This window comes from Taudactylus pleione, unplaced genomic scaffold (assembly GCF_031769625.1).
Source record: "Taudactylus pleione unplaced genomic scaffold, aTauple2 ptg000034l, whole genome shotgun sequence".
Lineage (NCBI taxonomy): Eukaryota > Metazoa > Chordata > Amphibia > Anura > Myobatrachidae > Taudactylus > Taudactylus pleione.
Window position 1 is genome coordinate 924187 of NW_028284436.1, and position 21776 is coordinate 945962.

Sequence of the window (21776 nt, forward strand, 5' to 3'; positions counted from 1 at the left end):
CCTGACGCACCTGGCTTCTAGGGGTTTCTTTTCTTGGTCACTTATTTCCTTCTCTGTGTGAGTGTGTGATTCTTCAGTGTACTAGTCTTCCTTCTCTCCTACCCTGCTCCTGCCCTGGGCTTGTTAACAAAACTGAGTTGCCTTCAGGCTGTGGGCGGGGTATAGGGGGAAGGACAGGAGCATCCTGGGATATAACAAAGCTTTGCTGTTGGTGTCCGGTCCTCCAATTACCACTTACACCCCATTGTCTTCCTGTGTACCCTATGGACTTGAAGAAAGAGTTAACAAGGGAAAGTTTTACCATAACTCTCCTTTTTGCTGTGCATCCAAAAGGGAATTGCTGGCAGGAAGTCTGCTGTGCATCAAAATCATTCCCCCCCACAACAGTAACTACAGTTCTAATAATCTCTCTTATACTGTATGAGACAACCTGCATTGTGTGATTCAGTGGTCCTATAACAAGATCCCTTACATAACATACACTCAGCACATAAACAGCCATCTTCCGCCACTATACAGGTTAGTCAGAGGTGATGTATTAACTGGACAGGAAGTAGGTACAAATGGAAACAAACAGAGCAATAATTGTATCTGAGGTTTATTGGTTCCATTTTATAGCACTGCACAATTTCAGAACCGCAGCCTGTAGAAATGAGCAGGAATCCCGGTTACCCCTCTCTCTCTATTCACAAGAAAAAACTCCACTGTATAAAAAAACACACAAAATGTATCATACAACTTTTGTTCTAAACAGAAAACTAAATCAATATAAGAGCTTGCGCTCTCTAAAAAGGTGCCTATTTGAAAATGTGCAAAGGCTAAGTTTTTAAAAACACAAATACATAAAAAATAAAACTACATCAGTGAATTTAAACAGAAGAATACCGCCCAGATATTACACCCCTTTCAGTAGTCAAATCCACTTGTCTTACTTACTACAAGCTGCTCATCTGTCTGATACACATAGTATATAATGTATATAATGATTCATTTCATAGGAAATTGTATATTTTACAAACGTCTCTTGTTTGACCCCCTTGTGATGCAACATGGGTGCTGGACATAAAACGGGGTAACGGAAGAGAGGATTCGGAGATTTCGTGTCTGTAGACATGCCGATTCGGTTTCCTATTGATCACCAATATTTTTATATCTAGATAGGCAAGGTTGACTATTTAACCTCTAAGGTTTGGGCAAGTCTAAGCTAGAGCATTGTAATCCTAAATGTGGCCTACTGCAGAAACTTTAATATAGCTATTTAAGGAAACCCTTTCAAATCTGAGAAGCGTCCACAGAAAATAGTAATACTGCACCTCACACAGGAAAAAGGTGTAAATAATGTATATAGTAGTTCATACTACCTGAAAAGTATTTTTAATGGGAAACATAAAGCAAAGACTTTTATCCCCACGCGAAAGAGCATTATTAAGTTAGCAGTTCTATTGCAATTTTTTTTTCTTTATTTTACATTTTTATTAGCCATCCAACAAATAATTATCTCCTTTACAATACCTCTATGGAGGGCAAACAAATATGGCTGCGATACGCAGCTTTCAATGGTCATTTGACGGCAGAGGGAGGAGAATGTTGTGGAGGGTGAGGACCCAAGAACCAATCAGAGCACAGCACAGAGGGTTATGCAAATATCACAAAAAGGGAACGACTATAATAAAATAATGCAATTTCACAATGGAGCAATTACACCTTTGCTTTATGGCTTCCTTTATATCCCCACTCCTATAACGTATAGTATTTTAACCCTTTTCTGGTTTTATTACAACAGGAAAAACCCAACTACTGAGCTTATAATTTGCAATATTTTTGAATGTAACGCAATAGCCAGTTACATGTTATTGCAATTTAATTAGGACTAAAAACTCAATCACAGCACCTACCCGTGAATATTTGTTCTGAGGTCGCTATAGTTGGCTGTGTTAAATTTATATTTTAATGTAATAAAAATAAAAAATAAATCTAAGAATGCCCTCCATCCGTATTAGCAACCTGTCTCTCTAGCAGTTGTGGAACTACAAATCTCACAATGTCCTGCCAGCCTAAAGCACATAAAGATGGATAGTTACAGGGTGCCCACTCTCCTAATTCATCGATCTCCTTATTAGCGTAACGGATTTACTTATTTAAACCTTGTGTTGGAATAAAGCACCAGCCAAATGCTGCAGGAATACTCGCAAGTCTCTCACTAGGAACCCATTAGGCGATTCCAAGTCCTACTGTAGAAAACCACATAATCTGTAAACAGTTCTCAGTGAGTTCAGCAGCAACAAAATGAAAAATCAACTTGGAAAAAGGCACAACATGTCCGCGTTGGAGGTGGCGATGGCCGCCGCTCAGGAGGCACGATCTCACGTGTATTCGGTTTTGCGGATGTAGTTGGAGGGGACGTACCCCTGCCTGCCTTCCACTTCAGCCAACCACCACTCATTGTTCCCGTTCATATCGCGGAACTCCAGGATCTTCAGTCTCTGATTGGCTGTGACCGACAGCTCATTTGGAGAGCGAGCTTTGAAAGCGTATATAGCGAAATACACCTAAAACGATACAATGCAATAAAAAGGATTGAATAACGGATCAATCGTTGTAAGGTTTTAAATATTCTTGCTAAAAACATTCCATACAAAATGATGTACAATACAGCAGCTGATATTAGGAAAAAAGCCCAATAGCAAAACGCAATGCCAGCAATACGCACAAATAATCCTATATTGTTGCTGGTATCATCTCCAGCTGCCGTTACTAACATGGAGGATTTGCGCGTGAAGACATTTGTGCCTGATAACTGCGAGCCAGAGCTGAGCATTACCCTGGGTCCTGGGTGTAAGCAGTTACACCTTTAGCGATTGACAGAACTAGCAATTACATGGTCTGTCCAGGTGACCCTGACAATTCTAACATCACAATCTGCTAAACTCTCATAGTACATAACCATCAATTCTATATTACTATAATATAGCAACTACTGGTTGTGTATCAATGTAATATATATCCTTGTATGGCACTACAGACACTTGGGGGTCCAAATGCGATTGCGCAAGCCATAAGAAACGGAGAGCGATCCTGCTTGGGAGACTTTGCTCCATACCGACACATTGCAACCCCATAGAATCCTATGGAGACTTCTGTGCAATGGGAACGCAACAGATATATTTCTAATACATCTGGGCAGGGGTGGCTCCAGAGGTGGGGCTGCTGTGCAGTCCAAAATTCAGACAGGAGAGCCACACCAACTGCCACCCCAAACATCACCGGCCGGAACTCACAGGCAGTTGGTGTGGCTCCCCTATTTGAATTTTGGACTAGAGCCGCCACTGCATATGGGTACCCATATGTTATGTATTACGATAAAGCGCATTTTACGTTTGATACGTCACGCCCTATGCCTGCAGTGGTAGCGACCAGTACTGTGAAATGTAATTGTGAATCTTAGATAATTCTCCAGGACATAAATCAGTATATAAATAAAATAAAGCGAGATCAGCCTTACCTGATTCCCCTCCAGTTCAGCACCATCCATCTCCAAGTCACTGCCCATCGGTGAAGGAACTTTCCTCCTATATGCTTTGCGGTTAGCCGATAAATGCCCTTTGTCTCCGTTGTTTTGCAATGTTGAGTTACTCCCGTTTTCGGGCTGGCTGCCCCTTCGTTTAGGGTCGTTCTTTTGGGAAAAGTCTTTAGTGATTGTGTTCTCTCTCGAGTAGCCTTGTTCCTTTTCCATCAGTCTAGGATTTACAGCGGAGTCTGTTTCGCTGCCCTTTTTGGAGGCCAAGTCGGCAGCACCGGCCTTGGTTGGGGCATAGGAGTCCATAGGACTGCTACCAGGCACAGCGGAGTCCGTGGCAGATTTAGCAGAGGTGAATGTCACAGAGGCGTTGCTGGGGTTAATGGATAAAGTGCTGTTGCTGTTCTGCCTGGAAAAGTTGGGAGATGAGCCTCCGTACCCAGACTCGTTGGAAGAGTGGCTGCCAATCGATGCATCTGAGTGACTACGCCGAGGGTTATATGGTTTCAAGAATGAGCTGTAAACAAATCCCTTTGTCACTGTGGAGGGAAGAAAGCAGATGACTCAGAATGTGCAGTTATTAACTGTGGCTTAGTTAGGTATTTACCAACACCAAATTAACAACTTGTTACTGCCGCAACCGGTGTCTCATGTGCACCGGTCCATCAGAAGTAACGTACCAAGTTGGCCAACCCGATACAATCTACATAGTATGTCCTGATAGAGGGATCAGGACTCCAAAGCTATATTGTACACATCTTATTCAAAGCTATATTGTACACATCTTATTCACAGCTTTATTGTACACATTTTATTCAAAAGCTTTATTGTACACAACTTAACATCACAAAAAATACAAGCCTCCCGACCATTCTCCAGTTACCTCAGTAAAGGCGCGTATCCACTAGACGATATGCTCCATGAGCGATATCGTCTAGTGTTTGCCTTGTAGTGGCGGGCTCAATGTCGTTAACGATATAGTTCAGTGACGCCACCCACCTCATCCTTGTACTTGCAGAACCTGAGGATATCGTCAGGTTGCCCTGCAAGTACGGGCGATGAAAGATGTCGTCAACGACCAGCGGGAGCATGCATTGCTGGTCGTTGATGGCATACACACTGAGCGATATTGCAGACGATGAATGATAACGATATCGTTATCGTTCAAATCGTCTAGTGGATACGCGCTTTTAAGCCTTCCAAGTTCCAGCTAGCTGCTATCTACACTGGGACAGGGTAATAACAATCCCTAAAATGCTTTTGTCCTCCAATATACATTCTACCAGAAGCTACCAAACAAGGTGACGCTTAACAAATGACTTGTTTTAAATTAAAACTTTGTGTTTACTGCTCAACTTCTCCTCCCACTTCCATTCTCCTCCTCTGTAATCAAAGGCCCAATAAGGAAACAAGAAATTCTACCAGCACTCGAACTCAACCCAACCCCTTCATCACACATAGGGCCTTGCACACAGCTGAAGGCGTTATCTGCAAAGGAAACAACAATACTGGTGCTGTAATGGGCTGTTTAGCTGTTACTTGTTGCAGGCACCATTGCAAAATGTACAGGAAGTCTCTGGTGGGGATTTTCGGACGCGCACATTTTTGTTCACAGTCCCATAGGGCCGCCAGCAAAAATCTGAGAGACCGATGCGAGTCCAAGGCACGAGAGGGGGGTGCGAGTTCAGACGCTGCTGCCTGGATTTGCACGCCGTCGCAGCGGCAACTCGACCCCTCGCGTGTTAGTGCGAGATAATCGCACCTAATTGAATTCTGTCCATTACGTCCATTAGTAGTATCAAATTGTTAAACTTGAACAAATGGGGTCACAGTTTCTTTCACCACTATTAGGACTCCCTGCTATACACATTTGCTGTATTATCGTCTGTATATTAATAAAAAAAACACAAGACGACCCTTTCCGCTAGCCCCATTTTTTCAATACAGCGTCATGAACACAGACAAGGACAAAGGAGCATCTCTCACCTCCATTGTCCACCAGCCACCGGTTCTGACTGCCCATTGGGTCCTGCTGTTTAATTACAGCAACCAGATCTCCCTCCAGGACAGAGACATCCAAGTCCTGCGCTGCATTGAAGTTGCGATCTGCCTGGTGCAGCTTCTCTGGTGGGTACCTGGCCAGCAATAGTGCTCGATGCTCATCCAGCTGCACTATGTGTTTGGCCTGTGAAGAGGAAGGGACGCAGTTAGGGGATGGAACCACCTAATAAACAGGATACAACATGGAGGGAACCTCGACAACTGATATGTGGTTCCCAAGCGTCAGCCACGCATCACTCACAGGGCTCGGAACGGTCTTTCTAGCAGACTGGCGTTCGACAGTTTTCCTCTCGAAAGGCTTCTTTACGGGCAGTGGAGGGTTCTCTGGGAAGAAAGTGAAGACCTGGAGCTGCTGCAGGACCTTGCTGTGCTCTTCTTGGAACAAGGCAATGAGGTTCCCCTCTCGCCCCCCAATCCCTAACAGCTGGGAACAAAAACAAATATTATTCCTCACAATATAAATGACACCCATTTATAGAAGTATTATTTACTAGAGTTTAAACACACATCGTGTATTATAAAAATAAACGTCATACTTGAAGAAAGGTGATCACTAAACTGTTAATGAATGTTGTAATCCTATTTACCTACCGGAAGATAACACTTCACTCTGACGCTATTATAGGACAAAGGTTGTAGGCCAACCTAATAAAGATGCAACATGTCCGTCCCAGAGAACAACTCAATTCTGTTACATCCTACGGGCAGGAAAGTGAGGCCTGTTTGGAAATCCCTTTATGATACACGGATGACTTTACCACTGGTCACGTATCTAACTTGGAATAATTCTGTTTATTATTAACTAAACGACGATGTCACCTGTATTGCTGAGAAATCCGTTCAGTGTAAACAGAAACCTCTTTGCATTTATAATGACATACAAGGGCTCATTTATAACTCTGCAAAAAGTACCAGCCAATCAGCTCCTAACTGCCATGTCACAGGCTGTGTTTAAAATATGACAGGAGCTGATTGGTTGGTACTTTATCTGCATCCACGGCTTAGTAAATAGACCCCTTAGTTATGATGGCGACATGAATAACAAAAAAAAATATTTAAAAATGCTCGCAGTCGGAAGTAAGCAAAATATTAGGGGCATGCATGGACCAATCAAGGTTTTACACTGGAATATTTATAAATCTTACTAGTAGCTCGTACAAAGCAGCTTCCAATGTCATTTGACTGCAAAACTATGAGGCAACTAGAAGTGAATTGGACTTACAGCTAGAAGAGGTTTCAGTTCGTCCAATGCCAGCTTCACAAAGTCACAATGGGCGTTGGCGTAGCCATGCACGCAGCACGCAAACAGCTCTTTGGCGTAGTTGTGGAACTTCGGCAACTCATCAAGAAGTTGTGCGTTGAGAGCTTCGTAGTTGTTCCTGGCAGACTGAAGCTCGTCCAGCGTCCTTTTGTCCTTCAACTTTTCCGCTCGCTCGGTGCAGTTGTGAAAGTCCAGCAGCTTGTCGAACCGTTTCTGTACCAGCTTGTGGGGGCCGGCAAACATTGTGAGGAGCTGGTTCAGAGGGGAGATGACCAACTTGTCGGTCCGCTCTTTCTGTCGGGAGAAAATAAACTTTTATGTTACACAATGGCTGGTCCCTTTAGACAACATCAACACCTGGGATTAATGGTGGTTTTGCTGCAACACTTGTGGTGCAGTTAGCAAAATCGCTGACTAATCCTGCAGCGCCCCTTCACTCCAACATGTTGTATAACAGGAAAACAGCTGCCACTTCTTCACAGTGTTAGAAATGGACAAACCACCTCCTTGTTTAACCCCTTAAAAGACCAGGGATATTATTTTTCGGTAGGTGACCAGACAAATTGCAGCAGTGTTGCTACTGGTTTTTAAAATAAAAAAAATTACCGTCTGGACCAACTTAAGTTAGATAAAAAAAACAATTCCCAAAAGATGGCGATATAATTTAACTTGGGTGGAAGCTGGCAAACTGCTGGTATGGCCGATATAATAAAACATCGACTATAGACTGCAATTGTATATCTCAGCTATGGGAGTACCAATGCTGTATTTAAGAGGTTTCACAAACGATATATGAAAACACTAACGTAACGCCATAGGCTAGCATCTAATTAGATGTTTGCTCTCATTCTGTTGGCGGACTGCTAGGGGTATACGGTCTTTTACGTGCAGTTGCCTGTGCACTTTTTCAGAACTATTCCCAATTTTTCCATTTAAAGCTTCGCCTCTTTTATTACTATCAGAGATTTATGTGAATTGTATGACTGTTTAATCAGCCTTTTTGTGCACACCCAGATCATCTAAACATACTGGAATATAAACAGGCAGAATGATCAGCAATAAATCACACATGGGTATGTAAGTACACTGGGTTTGAAGGTCGCTGCTCACAAGTCATTAAAGTGCACTTGTGTTCTGCACAGATTGGATGCTGAACTTGGGGACAATGCGCACAATCATTATTCCCTAGGAACCAGTGTCCGGCTGCATTCCCAGGAATACTGGTACAGCCCACAAATAGCTGTGTATAAGGCAACGAAGCGCACTCTGTACAGTCATTTATCGGACCATTAGAAGTAACCAACACGAAAGGAAGAGCACTCACAAAGTCGGTGAAGAGCTTCTCGCTGATGTGACGATGCGCCTTCTGAAACTTCTCCAGGTCACTGGTTCCTTTGTCCGCGTACAAATCCCACATACTCATGGCAGCCAGGACTTTCACACAGGCGGATTCCTACAACACACAAGTACAGCAGAGCTTGGGAACATCCCTCGGCAGGGAGGAACAAAACAGAAGACGCTCTGTCTGTCGCAGAGAGCTGTCACTATGCATCAGCTGAGCCCTCACTTATGTGATATGTCCGTCATTAACACCCGACATCAGGAAACGTTCAAATAGCGTAAAAAAAAAAAAGTTGCTTCTGGTAAAACATATTATAGATGTAAAATTGTGGAAGGAATGAGCAAATTTCCTTTCCACTCCGTGTATCCATTTTATTTATTGTAAGTTGCCAATTTCCGAAAGCTTAAATACTCTGTGGCTTTTTCAGAGTTGCATTATGGTAATGTGAGATTCCGCCTGTATACATCTGTATGCATGGGGATGTAGTCATGGAAGCCGACGGTCTAAATGCCGACTGCCGACTTCCCGACTGTCAAATCTTGGCAAGGTACTGACACCTGTCATTAGACCTACGCCGGGAGACCGTCGCCCGGCATACCGAACGAAGGTAAGCCGGGTGCCGGCAGTGGACAGCCATGGCATCGGGGCTAGGGGGAGTTAGGCTTGAGGGCTCCCGGGGGGACTTAGGGTTAGGCACCCCCCACCCGGAAGGGTTAGGTTTAGGCTAGGGAAGGGGGGTTATGGTTAGGTACCCCCGGGGGGGAGGTTAGGGTTAGACACTTAGGTTTAGGCTGCGGACGGGGGGGTTATATTTAGGCACTTGGAGGGGAGGTTAGGGTTAGGCACCACTAAGAGAGGGTTAGGGGGAATATATTGTTAGTTATACTTGCCTTATTAACGATCGGGATTTTCACTCCTGCCGGGCTTCCGCTGTCAGGATTTGAACCATGCGGCTGGCGGTATTACATACTACACCCGTGTGCATGACTGTTGAAGCCTATCCGCCCTGCTGCTCTTATGTCTGAACTTACACCAGGCCCAGGCTGGGTACAACAATCCGGCTGAAACAGACGTCCCACCTACATCCGTACGCTGCGAGCGAGCACAGAAGTCGGCTTACACGCCCACGACACCTCATGATGCTCCCGCATACAGAAGAGTTCCGTGCGATCACATGGTCGCTGCCCAGTTACCACCCACATCACTGACAGTGACTTAGGCCCTCTGATTTTATATGTAACCTGCCCCTGGGTACAAAACGGAATATTCCGATATCCAAATTACCCCTCGGTACAGAACCTCTGTAATGTAATAATAATAATAATAATGCAACCCATTTTACATTATACACACAAGATACATACTTTGGATAATGGGCCTGATTCACAGATGGATGATAATGCGACCGCAGCAGCGATTTTACACGGACCGCAGCTGCGAAAACTATGCTAATAGCTGCAAAGCTTACCCAAGCATGAGGATGGCCACCGCTGCCTTCTCATGTGCATACGACGATGCTTACCTGTGTACATATTGGTAACATTGACGCGAGGCCATCTTGCCCTTGCGGAATCGCAGCACGATCGGGCTTATACGCATGCGCAATGGCAACAATCACTCGATCTGGGTAAATATCGCATTAGCGTTCACCTCTGAATCAGGCCCAATGCCAATAATATGCAGGAATAATGTCCTGCAAAGTAAGCGGCTGTAGAACTACAAGGCCCAGGAATATATGGAGAGCCACAGGCTAGCTAACTCCTTGTACTACAGGCCCACATGCAGCAGTGTCACTTAGCACTACGGAAACACCCACAAAGGGAAATAGACTGATTGACGCTCCTGACTGTTTATAAGCTCAGAGGGCGACCAAACAAACTTTCCAAGTGATTTATATCCGAGCTAAATATTCCGAACTGTCACTAGTTAACATTAAGTTGCATGTAGGACTATAGATTGGAATTTCTATGTCAGATGAACTGTGCTGGAAGATTTACCACAGCCCTAATAAAGGCCTCACCCTAATGTGCTGGAGATAGACAGACAGGTCGCGGATGAACGATTTGATCAGCCTCTCCTGCATTCTGAAGTTTTTCTCAGTCTCTTCAAAAGCTTCGTCTTTGATCTGTTGAACATGGAGTGACACAAAGACTTTGTTAAGGGAAGCGGTTTGTGTACATGTCCATAGTGAGGGAATTATGAAGTTGTCAAAAATAACTTCATATTCAGTATTGACGTTATAGAGTACCCTGTACAAACACAGTGTAGGGAGTTATTCATAAGCTCCCATATTATTCTTTACAATGCAGCCTAGGAACCGGCTAAAAAACAGCGAGCGACAGCATGGGAAGGAGAGCGAGCCACAGCAGGGGAAGGAGAGCGAGCCACAGCAGGGGAAGGAGAGCGAGCCACAGCAGGGGAAGGAGAGCGAGCCACAGCAGGGGAAAGAGAGCGAGCCACAGCATGAGAAGAGAGCGAGCCACAGCATGAGAAGAGAGCGAGCCACAGCATGAGAAGGAGAGCGAGCGACAGCATGAGAAGGAGAGCGAGCGACAGCATGAGAAGGAGAGCGAGCGACAGCATGAGAAGGAGAGCAAGCGACAGCATGAGAAGGAGAGCAAGCGACAGCATGAGAAGGAGAGCAAGCGACAGCATGAGAAGGAGAGCAAGCGACAGCATGAGAAGGAGAGCAAGCGACAGCATGAGAAGGAGAGCAAGCGACAGCATGAGAAGGAGAGCAAGCGACAGCATGAGGAGAGCAAGCGACAGCATGAAAGGAGAGCAAGCGACAGCATGAGAAGGAGAGCAAGCGACAGCATGAGAAGGAGAGCAAGCGACAGCATGAGAAGGAGAGCAAGCGACAGCATGAGAAGGAGAGCAAGCGACAGCATGAGAAGGAGAGCAAGCCACAGCAGGAGAAGGAGAGCGAGCCACAGCAGGAGAAGGAGAGCGAGCCACAGCATGAGGAGGAGCAAGGGCACAAGGTGCGCAACCAACAGAATGAGGAGCGCCAGCAAGGGGTAGAGCACCAGCATGGGGAAGACCGCCAGCACGGTGGAAGACCGTCAGCATGGTGGAAGACCGCCAGCATGGTGGAAGAGCAACAGCACCGGGAAGAGCGCCAGCAAGGAGAAGAGTGCAAGCCAGACCTTGGAGAGAAGCGCGATGAAGAGTGCGGGGAGGAGCACAAGAGAATATCACCAAAAGCACAAGAGAATCTTACAGAAAGCACAAGAGAATCAGGGGCCTATCCATTAGCAGATCTTTTTCAAAAGATGAAAGACACAAGATTATCCCTTGAAAATTCCTGGGGCTGCGGTGACGGATATCTGTACATGACATATTTTTGCAAACAACGAACGATATTGCATGACATCATTCAGGGAGTGGATTTTTTTTATGTTTCTATTCATTTTCATTTAAAAAATCATTCGTCATTTACCGCTACAGATATTTCTAATATCTGTCAGTGATAAGCGATAATTGACCAACATGTTGGAGAGACAAAAGACAAAATTTTGTCGGCCGCGGGAGTGCGCATTTTCAACGTTCAGAGCCTATCCATTAGCAGATAAATTGAACGACTGAACGATAAATCGTTCAAATTTCTCTGCTAATGGATAGGCCCCTTTACAGAAAGCACAAGAGAATCTTACGGAAAGCACAAGACAATCATCAAAAGCACAAGACAATGGGGCCTATTCATCATACCTAAAGTTTCTCAGGAGGTAATTAGGTATAGAACTCGCATGGAGTTCTACCTAATTACTGTAGGAATCCATCATTCCTCCTCCCTATAACTATCTATTCCGAAAAGCTGTCATTTTTGCGATGACAGCTTTTCTGGAAATAGATAGTTCTCCCTGCCTGCTCTAACTTACCGCAGCTGGAAACAGTGCTGCGCATGCGCTGTTACATCTGTAAAACCAGCGCATGTGCAGCACTACCTACAGCTGCGGTATGTTTGTGTCCCCCCCTCCACTCACCTCCCCCCGTTCAGCACTTACCTACCCGCGCAGCAGCCTCCGGCTCTGTCTGCTATGCTGTCACGTGTTCTCCAAGAAGAGCACAGTACTGTTTAGAAAAAAAAAAGTTTTTTCGAAACTTTATTGTGTTCTGCTGGGAGAACACGTGACAGCATACCAGACGGAGCCAGAGGAGAGACCAGAGCGCTGGAGGAAAACGCCGGGGGACCTGTCCAGCTGGAAGCAGGTGTTACCTACTATACGCCACCTCACAGTGGCGGATAGTAACACCATCAAATTCCGAAATTACATAATTTTCGGAATTTGATGAATACCATAATTTCTATATCCATATACTAATGTATGGGGAGTGTGGAAATTAATGCAGGGGGACTTCGCAAGGAGATATCAGTGATATCTCCTGTGCTAAATGTGTTCATGAATACTAAAATAACGTTAATTAAGGAAAATGTCCTTAAAAACTTTATTTTAGTGTTGATGAATAGGCCCCATAGTCACAGAAAGCACAAGACAATGTCACAGAAAAAGCACAAGAGAAGACAATCTTACAGAAAGCACACAACAATCATCAAAAGCACAAGACAATCATCAAAAGCACAAGACAATGTCACAGAAAGCACAAGACAATGTCACAGAAAGCACAAGACAATCATCAAAAGCACAAGACAATGTCACAGAAAGCACAAGAGAAGACAATCTTACAGAAAGCACAAGACAATGTCACAGAAAGCACAAGACAATGTCACAGAAAGCACAAGACAATGTCACAGAAAGCACAAGACAATCATCAAAAGCACAAGACAATCATCAAAAGCACAAGACAATGTCACAGAAAGCACAAGAGAAATTGTATAGAACATGGGTGTAGAACAGGCTGACTTCTGTCATTACCTGAGGGGAAAGTCCGGTGAGATGTTTCAAGTGACTGCTGACACGGTTGGATTTCTTGATGATTGAGTGGATATTTAGTTTATATATTTTGTCTATTAAACTTTCTTCGTCACCTTTGCGGTACTTTACAACTGAAAGATGGGAACAGTTCTGAATTACTTTCACATTGTTAGAACAGACCGGCTGAATGCCCCGTTGATTGTATCATAATGGGGGCGGATTTAACAAATCCACAGGATCAACAGAAAAAGGGGAAGTAGAACATAAATTTTAATTTAAAGACAACTAATTCCACCCAAAGATACTTTGTTAGTATATGGTCAGCTCAGATTGTGGCCTGTTTGGACGGGGGAAACACCTGGACGAAATTACACCATAACCCCTTCTGCAGGCACACTTCTCAGTCACTGACACTGCCGGCCACAATGCCATTTATTTCAGTTTACTTGTCTTTAAACACATTACTAACTACAGCACTGCTCTAGCACCGCACACTTCCAACTGGTCTCCACAGATATAATTGGGATACACCCTAGCCTAAGTCATGGGGAAACAAAATACCCCAAAACCAGCCCTCCGCGACTCACCCAGATCCTTCCTCCGCTTGTACTCGTTGATGTTGACGTTAATCTCTTTCACGGCACGCACAGCCTCTTTTATAGGGGACTTGTCCGGGTGGGAGTCGGGGGTGGCTCCCAGCAGTTCCATGAGGAGCAGAGGGTACCGCATGATCCTCTGCACCGGTTTGATGAGGAAAGAGCCCAAGTTTATGTAGTTGGTGCAGCCCCTGTGGAGTAAGTTACAACGTCAGTGACAGTCTGGGATTTAGACGATGCTAAACTAAGATGAAATCCCGTAATTGCAAAACAATGTAGCACATTAAGGCCTAGATTTATCAACAAGTGATATTCTTGTTATCACTCATTACTAATCTTAAATGGTGCTCCAACCAATCAGCTCCTGTAATGTATTTGCAAAATGACAGCTAGGAGCTGATTGGTTGGAGCACCATTTAAGATTAGTAACAATTGATAATAAGAATATCACTTCTAGATAAATCTGGGCCTAAATATACAATAATAGTTCTTAATGATTTCAGAATACTATACAGGTTGGGTCTCCCATATCCAAATATTCCGTAATACTGAATATTTTAATCATGACTGAGATTGTGTACATTGAACCATCAAAAAGCAAAGGTGTCACTAACTTTGTTTAAGGCACAACATTTTAAAAAATATTGTATAAAATGTCCTGCAGGCTGTGTGTATAAGGTGTATATAACACATAGATGGATTCTGTGTTTACATTTGGGTCCCATTCCCAAGATATAATATGCAAATATTCCAATATCCAAAATACCCCTGGTGCCAAGCATTTTGGATATGGGAGACTCAACCTGTAATATATTGGACAGATGAGTCACAGTAAGGAGACAATGAGAGATACTCACCATTCTTGGTACAGGCTCCTGTGTCACCCAAAACAAAAAGAGAGAGAGAGAAAAAAATAAGCAACATTATTACCAGCCTAGCAATACAAAGCATTTCCAGGAGACAGCAAACAAGCGTCATGGCTTGTGGACACATGAGGGACATGGCTTGTGGACACATGAGGGACATGGCTTGCTTAGGATGAATGGCTAGCTCCTCTTTTTAGAACACTAGAAGTCTGGAATGCATTCCTCAGAAACTGTAAGGATCAGTTGTAACATGAAAGTGTTAGTGAAAGGAAACTGCTGGAACGAGTATGTTTGCTCTAGTGCGCGGTGCGGGAAACTAAACCCCTATGGGTGACAGTGGGATGTATGTATCCTGTGCAACCAGTGGCTGACTCACGTTTACAGGAGATTATTCCTACAGCTCTCATCATACCTGACAGTCTCCATACACTCCTGCAGGTGCCTCTGGAACTTCTCGTCCTTGTCAAGGGCCTCCAGCAGCGCGATGGTCTCCTCGTGGTTCTGGCAGTACTCCTTGTACACAGCCTCGAGCTCTGCACGGTGCTCCAGGAATATCACACCTGTGTAGCCATGGGAAATGTGAGACCCACTTTGTTATAGTTTTTATTGCAGATGGGTCTGTTAGATTATCTCTTGTGGATTTTCTAAGGCCCGAAATCAAGTCCATTAAAGGAAAGTAAAATTCTATGCGCACTCCAGGAAAAACAGCAATGTTCCCCCCAATGTACCTTTCTCTGATCCTTCAACCTCATTTAAATAATCCCACCCAAAAACTCCCCAAAATTTAGATTTTGCGTGGGAACAGAACTTCGTTCCCACACTACTCAGAGGGCCATGAGCCGCTCACCTCATCCTAAATGTTATGAACACCCGGGCACCATTATCCATATGTAAGCTTTCACGAGCAGGGCCCTCTTCCCTCACGTGCATCTCCTTCCCTTACTTATACTATCATTTACTCCTAACTCCCCACCGTGGCATCTAACACTTGGTTGCTGGCGCCCTGCTGCTTATTTAAGTGTTATGATCTCGGATGCAGCAATGTTTATAAACCATGTCTTTGTCCTGCATTGTTTTGTACTGTTAATAACTTATTTATTTATGTAAGGTGCTGAGGAACCCTTGTGGCGCCATATAAATAAAGGATAATAATAATAATATAAGCACCATATATGTTGCACTGAACTGGTTCAAAGGGTGTATAATTACGATAACATGACTTAAGCAGTCCACTCAAAGAACTAGTTAGTAACACAAACTGAAAACCTCGTTAAGGGTTCTACAACTTATCAGAAGGGCCGAAGGCTTATTTCACGGCCACCGCCTTCCCTGTCAACCTTATGTAAGAAATGTTTTAACGGAATCCAACCCATGATTCTCTAGTTATAAACATTTGCAACCTGCGCAACACGTAAAAACACAACTCGCAGACACAGAAACACAACTCACCAACACAGAAACACAACTCGCAGACACAGAAACACAACTCACCGACACAGAAACACAACTCACCAACACAGAAACATAATACACTGACAAACAAACACAACTCACCGACACCGAAACACAACTCACCGACACACAATACACAGACATACAATACACAGAAACACAACTCACCGACAGAGAAACACAACTCACCAACACAGAAACATAATACACTGACAAAACAAACACAACTCACCGACACCGAAACACAACTCACCGACACACAATACACAGACATACAATACACAGAAACACAACTCACCGACAGAGTCGCAGTTCTCCAGAGCCCCTAAAAACGTCTTATTGATATCGATCACTGAATGGATGTTTCCAAATAATACATCAAACTCCACATGCGCCATCTGTAAAAGGACATAAGCGTGTTAGCGGCATGTATGTACTATAACACGGTGCTTACTGTATGTGTGTATTACGGTAATCAGCGATAGGATACCCATATAAGAACTGCTAAACCATGAAAATGAAAGATACCATGTTGTCGGCAAAGTGAGAGGTTAAAAAATAATAGAGAGGATCTTACTTGGGTTGCCTGCAGCGGGACCATGATATGCTCCACGCAGGTGTCCAGGTCCCTCAGGTAGTCCCGCTCTGTCTGTAACAGCTCTTCGATGACCTTTGACCTCTTCTCCAGCATCCTTAGCTCGGAATTCTCGGCGGCCGATGCGGCAGATGGACTCTCTTCCAGGACCTCAGGCTGCGAGGACAGCAGGGTCATGTCTGCAGAGAGAGGGCATAATTCTGTAATTACTCTGCTAATAGGCAGAACAATGCTAACGAGTGCTACATCTCACTCTAATCATTTCATCGTACATATATAATCCTTTCAGCGCCTTTCTGTTATTGCCATAAGTCTCGGCGCCTTTTATCTCTGCACTAAGTTTCGATGAAATCCTTCTATCTTCATTGTGTATAGTCGGGAGGACGTCAGCCCAACTATTCATTTACCAGAATTTTTTAAACAACAGTGATTAAAGAAACATATACATAAATAAATATAAAAAGCCAAAACTGTTTAGTGAATGAATTCAATGAATAGTAGAGGTCTTATATATAATCTCTTAATAACGTGCAGAGAATTACCGTCTAATCTCCCCCAACACCACCTGCCTTCCTTACTAATCTACTCCTCACTTCATGCATAACACTTCATATAATAAAACACTGATGCTGTAAACGATGGTCAGTTTATACTACTGCTTAGATACAGCTGTCACCTTGTGCTCTATGTACTAAGCTTTGGAGAGAGATAAAGTACCAACCAACCAGCTCCTAATGGTTATTTTTTCAAACACAGCCTGAAAAGCGAGTTAGGAACTGATTGGTTGGTAGTTTATTTCCATCAACTTTATCTCTCTCCAAGGCTTAGTGAATAGACCCCCACATCTTACATCCTACTACAGGCTTGATGGTTGGGGGTAGCGTACAAAGCAGCTGCCACCCCTTTCACGAGCCCCTGGAGGTGCGGCCATAGAGGTAGTAGCTGTAGCTGACACACTGAGGACAGAGGGCCCTGCTCCCACTGCTATAAGTTACATGGGCTAAGTAAGAGACACTCTGTTCTCCCCTCATCATAGGGACTGCGGACGCTTAGCAGTTATAGCAGCTCTGTGTAATGACTTCAATCCAATGAGGGGTCTCCAATATCTACTAAACAAGTATCCTAGGTGCTTCCACATTCCCGGGGTCCCCGACTCAGATTTTGTTGGGGCCCATTAGCTTCAATGCACTCCTTAGGTGCCCAATGCTAATTATTTAGCATTCTCTGAAAGCACAATTACCTGACAGCAGATACGGAGACCACATGATATGGAACTGAAAGGTTCGTTTGGAACGAAACGATTAATGGGTAGTGTGTACGTCAGAGGTTCCCAAACTCGGTCCTCAAGGCACCCTAACAGCCCAGGATTTAAGAATATCCATGGTTGAGCACAGATTGTTAAATCAAAAGACTGAGGTACTAATTAAGTCACCTGTGCCCAAGCATGGTTATCCTTAAAACCTGGATCGTACGGGAACCCCTGGTGTACGGTGTCTGCCGATTTTGGGATTGTTATGGTCGGTATGAATCGGTCTAGTTGTTGGCATCGCTGGGCAAAAATCTTGTAGCGGTGGACCCAGCTTTAGAAGCTGATTGGTTGGTACTTTATCTCTCTCCAAGATTTGATAAATCTCCCCCTTGGTCTTAAATTGGACATGAGGAGGGAACATCAGAGCTGTCTATTACCAATTTCCTTTTACAGAGTTAGAAGGTTTATACTACATTGGTCACAGTGCACCTGGGAATCCACTGGTATGCGAGTCTACACTCCTTTTAATGGAAAGTACCTGTAACAAATCATAAGCCACTCAAATACAATATAGCTCTAAAACAAGAGTACTCCCTTGTCTTGGAAGAACTTGGTTCCAATGTTAGCGTTTGGTTGAAGTAAAAGTGCTGTAGAGTATTGATGGCACCATATAAATAAATATCACTAGTAGTAGTAGTAATAATAATATTACAATTATTATTTTACTAATTAAGGCAGTACAGACTTCCATTGGAGTATATAGCTACAACTGTACACAAAATACCTAAATATATAAAGTCCAAGGTGTATGATGAATCATGATAGGTTTTGTTGTAATAGAAATAAATGGCAATATTATCTGTGAACAGGGTGTATTATGCCTCTAATAGTGCGCAGTATGTGAGACCTATCAAGTCTGGTAACAGTCTGATGTGGGCGATGGGGTTGGGCCCTTTGTTCCAACCTTTGACATTGATAAATGACACATTGACAATGATCTCCTAGCAACACTAGTAACAAACAAATATTTCCCAAGCTATTCTGCGTCCACCTTTCTCGCTGATAACAATTACAAAAGTTACACGTCAGAGACTTTGTAATAGTTGCAAAACGGATTGAAATTCATCTCGGATTGAATCATCTGCACGAATTAAATCAAAATAGAAACAAAAAAAAAAAAACACACAACACTTAATATGTATTACTTGTAAATGCTTAGGACCAGTACTAGAACACATAACACAGTGCTACTCCTTGTGAACTGGAAATGACCGTGTTAAAACAGAAATTGCTGGAAAGAAACACTGTTCAGGGTTGCACTGAACAGCAGATTCTCAATGCAGCCATTCAGAGTGGGGTGTTCATTAAGCTGTTTATGTGACTCATCTTTAGAATGTACAATTTAGTGGGAACAGGAAACGTCGGCTATATTTAAAAGAGAACAAGGAAATAAGTAAAGCCTACATTATATGTCATCTGCCTGGTCGTCTCTGCAGTTCACACCGGCAGAATAAATGGTCGGTCAGACCAAAATGGAGGAATATAACGCATAAGCTATTTTCTGACTTTTTGCTCTGACTAATGATCATGGGGCCTGTAGTATATTCAGAAAACCTATCTTGCGTTCCATTTCAGATTGCGGAGATTCCCAAACTCCACCATTACAGTCCATGCTCGAGTCCAGATGTTAAAATGAAAATTGAGGAATTAATTCAATCACCTGTGCTCAAGCATGGATATCCTTAAACCGTGGACTGTAATGGCTGAGTTTGGGAACCTCTGTCATACAGATAGATGTGAGAAAAGGTTCTCCAGAAACGGCATCAGCTTCATCGTTCCATTATAACTGCAACCCAGTTACACCAGCGTTTCTCCCTTCCTTAACGCTAGATTGTAAGCTCATAAGCTAAGTGGGCAACGGTAGTAACATAATATAAGCATCTATGATCTAAAGACCCCTTATACGTGCATGTTTGGAAAATAAAACAAAGGAAATAACTGCTACACTTCTCAGACATGACCATTCGGTGCTTTATCCTGCGGTCACTATGAGGGGCGCTGCTACGCCATTTAAAGGTAAATACAAAATATGGCTGCTGTTTGTCTATAGTTGCTGATAATTACAAAAAGGCAATCCACAACAGAAAGGCACAATTCATTGATTTACACGGTAAAATATATGATAAGTGTCCTGCAAGAGTTAACTCCTTATCTGCCAAAGACAGCCTAGATATACAGCAAGGCAATAGGCTGCGGATCCCTGTACGAGATTGTAGGCACAGTGTCTGACATGGTGCGACATGATACTGGATTTAAATAGTGCAAGCAAATACGACAGATAATCACTGTACACACACGTAACCAGCAAAGATCAACAGGGAAGCACAGAAGGTTAGGAATAGATCTGGAATTATTAATCAAACTCAACCAAGACATTATAAAAGCCAGCTTGTAAATTAACAAAGTATCGACTTTGGATCACATACTAATTTATGGTGAAACCAACCAAAAGGCTAACAGCACGATAGGCCCAAAGCTAAGATGTGGCAAACTTTAGACTTTGGTCAAAAAAAAAAAAAAAAAAAGAGAACGGAATAAAAGTTGCCCAATACATTTTATAACTAATAGTGCCTATACACTTGGCGATATTCTCACGATCCGACATGGTGTCCGATTTCCCCTTGAACTCTCCCCAGCAGCTCCCCGGCAGTCGGGGGCACGATATGCTGTTAAAAACTGTCCAACGTGACAAACGATCTATCGTGCCTCCTAACTGTTCCTGTGCATCGTGACTGGGATGGTCAGATCTGCCCTACAGCACGGCAGATCTGAAGATGTGATGTACGACCTGCGGGGACACGCATCGGCACTGTGAGTGGACACACACGATTTGGGCATATTTTACACGATTTGTCGTCACAATGCGTCGGAATCGGGCAAACCGTGTAAAATATCGCTAAGTGTGTAGGCACCTCAAAAAAGTTGCAAATAGGGGGACAGATAAACCATTAGGACTCCTACACAGCAGGTGAGTCCCATCCACCTGCTGTTAGCGGAATTATCTGAGCAGTGTCCATAGAACCAATACGCGTTCTGATGACCACACACATTCTACACTAACGGACACTGGATGCAGGACACACCTGAGATGCAACATGCAATGTATCCGCGATGTCTACACATCTGGAGTAGTTTAATATCAGAAAAGTATTCCATAGAAGATGGACCTGTCAGCACAACTATTTGAGTTAACACATGGTTTGTGCTTCTTAAATCAGAGATACACCTCACAGGGATAGCCTCAGTACTGTACTGTAAAAGGCTCCCTTCCCTGATGCCACGTTCAGCACTTCAGGTTGGTTAAAAGCCAAAAGAGTGGAACATGCGCTGAAAAATAGAATAGAAAACTGCCATATTAGCGTTACGCTGAAAAGGAAGATGATGTAATGTGGGGGAGGAGGGCGGTTCCCAAAGAAAAGAGTATAAGAGTATAAATACAACATTTTCTGCACGGTGCAAAAAAACCAAAAACAAAACACAACTTGCACATTTCAAAATAAAATATAGAAAAAAAAAAAAGAAAAAGTTAAACAACAATAGAAATAATAACAGATAATAATGTAGAATGATGTTGAGAACACTGCAAAGTGTTTAAAAATTTTAATTAAAATCTATTTTTTAAACATAACAAAAAGCCAGAGAATTATAAAACATAAAAAGACCTATAAGGTGGAATATAATTGGGTGTGAGCAACGGCAGAAATCTACGGTTACTCAATTTCATACGAAAAATCTAGAAAGGTTCTGTAATTATAACATCTAGGAAAAGCATGTAGGGCGGGAGCATTGGAGGAGGGGGCAGACATAAATCCCATCAATTGTCTACACTAGCTGGAGTCTGAAGTTGTGCAGGGCCCTAAGCTACAGCCCAGCAATGCAATGCTGACCCATCCCCCACCA

At 43.5% G+C, this 21776-nt stretch overlaps 1 protein-coding gene across 3 annotated transcripts in view; it reads right to left on the minus strand.

Annotated features, from left to right (window-relative positions):
- Nucleotides 1–582: 582 nt before the first annotated feature.
- Nucleotides 583–21776, minus strand: part of DNMBP (dynamin binding protein) — a 138514-nt gene continuing 117320 nt past the window's right edge. For all 3 annotated transcript variants that reach the window (XM_088452188.1, XM_088452189.1, XM_088452190.1), the window contains 13 exons: nt 16550–16746; nt 16271–16370; nt 14933–15080; nt 14512–14529; nt 13646–13845; nt 13059–13189; nt 10202–10306; nt 8164–8292; nt 6801–7133; nt 5820–6002; nt 5504–5702; nt 3503–4056; nt 583–2549 (listed from right to left, as the gene is read on the minus strand). In XM_088452188.1, the coding sequence (XP_088308314.1) occupies nt 2364–2549; nt 3503–4056; nt 5504–5702; nt 5820–6002; nt 6801–7133; nt 8164–8292; nt 10202–10306; nt 13059–13189; nt 13646–13845; nt 14512–14529; nt 14933–15080; nt 16271–16370; nt 16550–16746 (2483 nt within the window). In that variant the 3' untranslated portion in view covers nt 583–2363. The remainder of the gene's footprint in view (nt 2550–3502; nt 4057–5503; nt 5703–5819; nt 6003–6800; nt 7134–8163; nt 8293–10201; nt 10307–13058; nt 13190–13645; nt 13846–14511; nt 14530–14932; nt 15081–16270; nt 16371–16549; nt 16747–21776) is intronic.